The sequence below is a fragment of the Haliotis cracherodii genome, unplaced genomic scaffold (assembly GCF_022045235.1).
Source record: "Haliotis cracherodii isolate W230 unplaced genomic scaffold, xgHalCrac1.p SCAF_10, whole genome shotgun sequence".
NCBI classification, from domain to species: Eukaryota; Metazoa; Mollusca; class Gastropoda; order Lepetellida; family Haliotidae; genus Haliotis; species Haliotis cracherodii.
Window position 1 is genome coordinate 6,952,045 of NW_027266265.1, and position 7,371 is coordinate 6,959,415.

Here is a 7,371-nt window from a genome sequence, read left to right on the forward strand (position 1 = left end):
TTCGATTTTTTCTGATTGTCTATTATGTTTAACAAATAAAGCTAAACAGTGTGCATGACAATCTCCTCACGAATCTGTTTCTAAATTTCAAAACTCATAACATGTTACAGGTTATGTTTATAAAAGACATAAAATGATTTCCCCCATCTATGCATGTAAAAGACATCTCATTGTCTAAAATGTTGAATGTTCGATATCCAGCTGCCCAGAGTATTTGATTGGTCTTAAGGTGCGTCTGGCGTCTTGACCAATGTCACCGAGTTCATAATATTTTACAACGTCGTCATAAACCTTTATTCTATCGTTTCATTTGCATCGCAATATGGCTTGATATGATAATGAAAGCTATTGCGGAAAAAAATATTTGCGTCCCCAAACCCGTTTTAATACAAGAAGACAAAGTTCTGAAACAAGCACTCACGGTAATGTTGGTCAACCGTGGTCCAGTTGGTATTAACAAGAATGAAGTGAGGAAATATATCAGTTATTTAGACATGGAATCATATTTACATTGTCGTAAAACGTATCATCAATATTATATAAACAAATACCGTAAAAGAAACAGACAGGACGAAGCTCTGATTTCCTTGCAACATTTGAAAATATATATAAAATTCATAAAAAAAGGTTAATAAAAAGTATGCAAAATATTATAAAAGAATACAGCTTCCAGTTAAAACAACAACAGTGTGAATACCTCATAAAGATACACGAAGACATGGCCCAGAAATGGTAAAGATGTCAAATGCAATATGTTTAAAATCGGATCGGAATTCTGTGAAATCGAATACACCATTGCTGGGATCAAATACACGAAAATTCAGCTGGATAAATCCAGAGGTTTCACAATAATAATCGGAAATGCAAAAATCTTGGTAAATGGATGTATTTGATGGTTATTTCGCATATCCTATTCTTACTGCATATCAAGTCTATCATGATAAATGCCAAAATGAAGTAGGGGTAAATATATAATTTTCAATATGGCTGCCATTGTCGGACATGTGTTGACATATCGATGTACATATGTCCCATAGAGGGCACGCGAGTAGACCACACCATACATTTAGTATCGACTTTACTTCTGTTCCTGAGATATGTCACAATGCAGACAAAGACTACCACGTGATATTGTAGTTGTAGCTGTATATTGGTGTCTACAACATGTATGACATTACAAAAGTAACACTGATTCATGGTATTTACACATGTATATATGTACAAAGCATCGTGTGCTTAACATCGCCCACCAGAACGACAGGACGGGTTGAAAATGTCAAGGCACATGGCGACGCCAGTTTGAAGGTAATTGCACGTGCTTGTCCACAAGGGGATTTTGTATTTCGCCATGTACGTAGAGTAAATATACTTGTCAATGAGCAGTGGTGAAAACACCCCGTTCTCAGGCAATACGAATACGTAGCTGTTGTTCTAAAGTCCAGCTGTTTTACTTCACTTGAACAACGCCTGGTTTCGCATCTTTGCTTTCTGGACCATCCTTGAAGCCTGCTCCATCTGTATGGCGCCAGAGTTACATTCATAAACATCGTCCATGCTTGACATGGAGGACGCCATCGGTGCAAACATGGGGACTGAAGACCCCCGAACTTGTGCTTGTTGTGGTGCAGCAGGTGCTGCCGCACGGTAAGCAGACAGATTCTTCATCTTTGAGATTTCCTTGACCTGCGAGGACACCTCTCCCATCCCTGCACTGTTACGTTGAAGTTGTTTGGCCTGGGCGCCTCGACTCGCCCAACCTTCCGCGAGCCTCTTAGACAAAACTTCCTCGTCGAAGTTGTCTGCACCTTTGGCCTGGACCTCCGCTTGGACCTCTCTGTTGACCTCATCCATCCACTGCTCCAGTGACAACTCTTCCTGGGCACCTCCGATGATGACAGTGGTCAGAGACTTGGCCGCTGCTAGTGGCACATACTGACCTCCGGTCAGATAGGCCAGTCCTGTGAAGAAGTCTTTGTGGGGGCAGATGCTGGGCTCACATCCTACGACGTACAGGGTGACGCCCTTCTCTGCCAGTTGGCTTGTGATCTCCATTGGGTCCAGCCCGGACGGACATCCGTTGGGAAATCCGTCCCCTCCATCACCGAGTCCATGGGGAGGGGCGTCGGAGATGAGGATAGCTATCTTGGTGGCGGCAGCCCTCCAGTTCAGCTTCAGGAGCTCGTGTAGGCCGTCAGCAACAGCCTCGGGGCCATCGCCTCCACCATTGGCCGTACATTCCTCCAGCCACGACTTCATCTTTCCGACCTTGGGAGTGAAATCATGAGGGCGGGTAACAAACGATGAGTCTTGTGGAGGGTGGTCTCTGTATTCTACCAGGGCCATACATACGTCACTCTTCTCTTTGGCCACAATGTCCTCCACAATCTTCCTGATGTTACTCCGGGCATTTTCGATATAAGATCCCATACTTCCGGTACAATCCATGACGAAGGCAAGGTCAAGGACGGAGGAATCGTGATTAGCCAGGGCTGGCTGTTCGATGTTTCCAGACGCCATCTTTACTGACTTACTTGGTTGTTCTGATGTCGAGGAGAAAATACTTGTGAGATAGGACCACATCTGAAAATAGGAGAGGGGAAAGGGTAAAATTGATGCATCGAGACTCTTCACAACAAATATTACCGTAGCTCCACTATCTGTCTGTATCGACTATCTCTGCAGCGTGACAGTCGCTGCAGCACGACTATTCTAACAGAACAAGTATTTGCAGCACGTCTATCTGTACAACCCAACTATACCTTGCATAGTGACTTCCTTTGCAGAGCATACATCTTTGCAGTGCATCTATCGCTCTAGCCGTTCGCTCGTCACGCCGACGACCCGGGTTCGATTCCCGACATGGATACAAGGTGTGAGGCCCATTTTTTGCGTCCCCCCCGCGTGATATTGCTTGAATATTGCTAAAAGCGGCGTAAAACCATACTCACTCAATATCACTCTAGCGCATCTGTTTCCTTAGACTGTCTATCTGTATAACATGTACATTAATCTGTGTACAGCGTTTCTATCACTGCAGCATGCTTACTTACTTAAGTTGTAGATTTTACGTGCGCTTTCCGACAAACAGCGTATGTCGCACATGGGCCCGCCAGGCCATTTCGTGTATTTGCCGAAAAGGACGGAAGTATTTTGCGATCCGATTGGGGGCTATTAGGGATTGCTTATATAGCAATTTTGAAATTTGGAGATTTGGAATGTTTGCCAGGGGGTGGAGAGCCTTGTCTATCACTGCACCATGTATATCACCGAATTAGTATTTCTGCAGCGCGTACATCTCGACACCGGAACTACCTCTTTGGAAGCTCTGTGACGATCTATCTCGGCAGCGCGAATCTGAAATGAAGCGTGACAATCGCTGCAGCGTGACTATCCGAGCCGAAGTGACTATCTGAGGTGAAGCGTGACCATCTTAGTAGCGCGACTTTCCGTCTCAGTCCCACGGTGGTAGTTTGAGCTGTAACGCCTCTTTGAACAGTATTCCGGTTCTATCATGGCGTATCAGCTTTATGTTGAAGAAAAGCCCGAGGTGATACAGGTCCTATAGAGGTGAGGTGAAATGGGGTTTAAAGTCGCGTCCAAGATTATTGCACTTATATAGCGACGTGCATGCAATGCACGTGTGTGTGTGCGTGCGCGTGTGCGAGCGCGTGTATGGCTGCTTGTACTAGTCCGAACTGATGCCGATTAATAATGCCAGCCCACTGAGATACCATGCCGCAGTTTAACATGCATACCCCACTCAGACACAGTATACTGACTCCGAGCCGACCCGTCCTTGTTTTAGTCCCTTAATGCCGAGCGCCAGACAGGGCAACAACAAGTACCATCTTTTAGCGTCTTTTTAATATGGCGCAGCCGGGGATCGAACCCGGACCTTCCGCTCCCCGGGCGGAACAAGCCCTATAGACATTTACCACCTTGGTTAAACCCACGAACACGAATATGGTGCGAATAAACATAGAAATCAGGGCGAATCTGGACCCAGGTGTCCCTGAAAGTACTTATTAGCGACAAACACCTGGCCAAGGAGTAAACTTACCGAATGGTCTGACACAGAAATGAAAACGAAAAATACACTTCACCATATTTGCCAAATATCATGTACTAAAATAGTTCTAGTCTTGTGGTAGAAATGTTGAGGAAACTACAAAGAGAATATTGCCACCCATACCTTATATTACAGCGAATGCTGTTTACGTGCGAGTGTGTGTACACTTGTAATATATAGCCTGTAGTGTTCCGATAGAATATTACGGGAGTACGTCACAAAAGCCCTGCAGAGTTTACCTTCCGTATGACAACGCCCACATGCCTCTCATAAATCCGGTCAGTTTGAAAAGAACGCGTTATGTATTGATAAAACCTAGGTGTCGGAAGCTCGGTTAGGTTAAGCCTAGGTTAGATGCGATATGTATTATCGACCAGTAGATATTGATTAGTATAAACGGAGCAGTACATATACATACAATTATTATTAGCCTAGGGTGACATTCCTCTGGGTGACATTCCTCAGAGATCGTATTACACACTTACACACACACACACACACACACACACACACACACACACACATACATACACACACACGAATAAATAAAACCATTATCCACAATACAATAGTCAAAAACGCATTGATGCTAATTTGATAATGACACTTCAAACATATCGTACAGAATCAAAACGAACAACGCCACATCTATGAGCAACGCGGAAGAAACAGGTGATTCTATACAGGCCTGATAATCCAACTTAGGACGATTGTCGCAAACTCTGGTCACTAAAATATTATGCTAGAATTTTAACACTCACCAAATATATACGTTAGCTGTTGTGCCTGGTTGTGAAACACCGACTGCTTGGCCTCACCGACGTTGATGTTTATAAGAATAAGGTGTTTACATGACGTATTTCTCTAAACATAGTACGTGACGTAGGAATTCCCCAAAGTTAAAATTAGATATCGCTAATATGTATTCCTACGCGGAGTTATTTTGTTTGTATCTACCGTAACCTTGGAGTTTTTGGTTATGTTAAACCTTGTGTTTACTGTTTATAATATCATTGCAGATGCATTATGATCTTGGTGTATGTTACTGAATAATTTTCCGACTTGAGAATGAATTCTACTTAGGGACTACTTTCCTTTGCTCCGAATGTTTACGGAAATGAACGAGGTAGAAGAAATAGTGCTGAGCTTGCAATCCCAATCAGGTATTTGACTCATTCTCATTTCGTTAGTGTCAGCATATAATATTAGAAAACAGCGTCACACGAACCAGGTATTAAGCGGAATATACTAGAGGAATACAATCACCATGACAGATTTTATGAAAGAATAGAGACCACAGGCACTTGTTATTAATCAGTAAATAAAAATATATACCCCCTATATGTAAGTAGAGAATACATATAGGGGGGTATATACTTTTATTTACTGACCAATAACGAGTTCCTGTGATAGAGACACACAAAAATGGCTGAAAAAGTTATGCTAGTCCAACCTAAACTGAGGGTCAAATTGTAAGTAAGTGAGTAGATCTCAAGTAGATCTTAATTATGTATCGTCAACCTGGGCAAAAAAGAGAAGAAAAGATAAACATGATATGTCATATCCATTCAGGACAAAGAACATCTTTGCTATTTCCAGCCGCTCTTTTCATCATCCTAACCGACTGTTTTTATTCATTCCTAATGCATTTAGAATCCCCGCTCATCTGGAAACTGATAAATTGTGTCAAAGCCGGAGCCAGATTATTTTTTAGTTTATCCAGGTCGGAGTATTTATTTGTTTCTTAAGAAAGTGTAAAATTGTGTACGAGATATATTCTCACAAAAGAGAGTGATGCGTACCTCATTTGTTTCTTAATCTCATAACTCCATTGACAGTAAAATATTCTTGTCCATGTTTTCAGACATAAAAAAATCAACAATAGTGCAAGAGAGAAATCTGACGCCAGGCATGGGAACATTGTTATTCCACATGATACTAAAACATATTTCACTGGCTGAACGTTTAGATCTAGATATCCAATGGTGGTATGTGACGTCAAGATCGCGACCTTATGTCCACGTTCACCGGACCAGTTCATAATTTCTTGTGTAAAGTTCGCAGGATGCGAAAAGCATTAAGTGGGCAAGAGTTGCGTCCCTTTGATTACAGGCCGTCCCGAGGCATTTCTTACGTGGTTTATTCCGACAATATAAATAACTCTGGGTTTTACCGTTTAGATTAATTTGGGATACAAACAACGAAAGATAATACTTACGATACATATTTTCATTACTGTTTATTTATCTGCCAGCTTCAGACGTGTTCGTATCTCGGTGTCGTGAGTTGCAACATTTAAGGGGACGACTATTTATAATCCCAAACTGGCTTCCGCAGGAGATACCTTGGCTGAGATCAACGATATATCCTAGGAGATAACCATACTCATCACTAATCTGTCTGCACTGAAGCTGGTTAGTTGACGTACTATTTCCACTAAAGATACTGGTTGTTAATGTATATAAGATGGCTACGCGATAAATCACAAAGAACAATGAGGAACGAAGCGTGGTTTATTTCACAATATAACGTTGTTCTACCATGACATCATTTCTGCAGATTCGAACATACGCTCGCAACTTGATGACGACGTTATATTTGAGAGGGGAGTATCTAGTGAGTTGTTCCCAATAAAAGTAGCTGGGTACCCCAGAAAAACCTGATTGCCGAAATATCTATCCCAAAAAGCGGGGTAGATATGTCAACGGTATTGGGAGAAAAGGTCAGGTAATCGACGTGATCAATGTGAGAATATGCGGGAAATACCCACCTGTGCATAAAATGGACTTGTCCGACATTGCCGAGATCGGATTCTATTGAGGGTGTCATCATATTATTATTAAAATAGGGTAAATATGTTTAAAGCTTGTACATGTCATCATCATCCTCAAAGAGGCCGTACATAATGTTGATATCTCATATAAGAAATGAGGTGAGGCGTCCAAGATTATTGCACTTATACAGCGACGTGCATGTAACGTGCGTGTGTGTGTTTGTGTAGCTGCTTGTACTAGTCCGGACTGATGCCGATTTATAGTGCTAGCTCACTGAGATACCATGCCGCAGTTTAACATGAATACCCAACTCAGACACAGTATACTGACTCCGAGCCGACCAGTCCTTGTTTTAGCCCCTTAATGCCGAGCGCCAGACAGGGTAACAACAAGTACCATCTTTTAACGTCTTTTGGTATGACGCGGTCACGGATCGAACCCTAGACCTTCCGCTCTCCGGGCGGACGCTCTACCACTAGACCACGGAGGCGGTCCCATATAAGAAATGAACTCGTGGTCGTTGTGTAT

General features: G+C 42.6%; 1 protein-coding gene across 1 annotated transcript; it reads right to left on the minus strand.

Annotated features, from left to right (window-relative positions):
• Positions 1–468: 468 nt before the first annotated feature.
• LOC139445849 (uncharacterized) lies at positions 469–4,918 on the minus strand. The gene is made up of 2 exons (XM_071227082.1): positions 4,831–4,918; positions 469–2,580 (listed from the first exon to the last, which is right to left on the minus strand). The coding sequence occupies exon 2, from the start codon at positions 2,578–2,580 to the stop codon at positions 1,453–1,455; it is 1,128 nt and encodes a 375-aa protein (XP_071083183.1). The 5' UTR covers positions 4,831–4,918; the 3' UTR covers positions 469–1,452.
• Between the last annotated feature and the right edge of the window lie 2,453 nt (positions 4,919–7,371).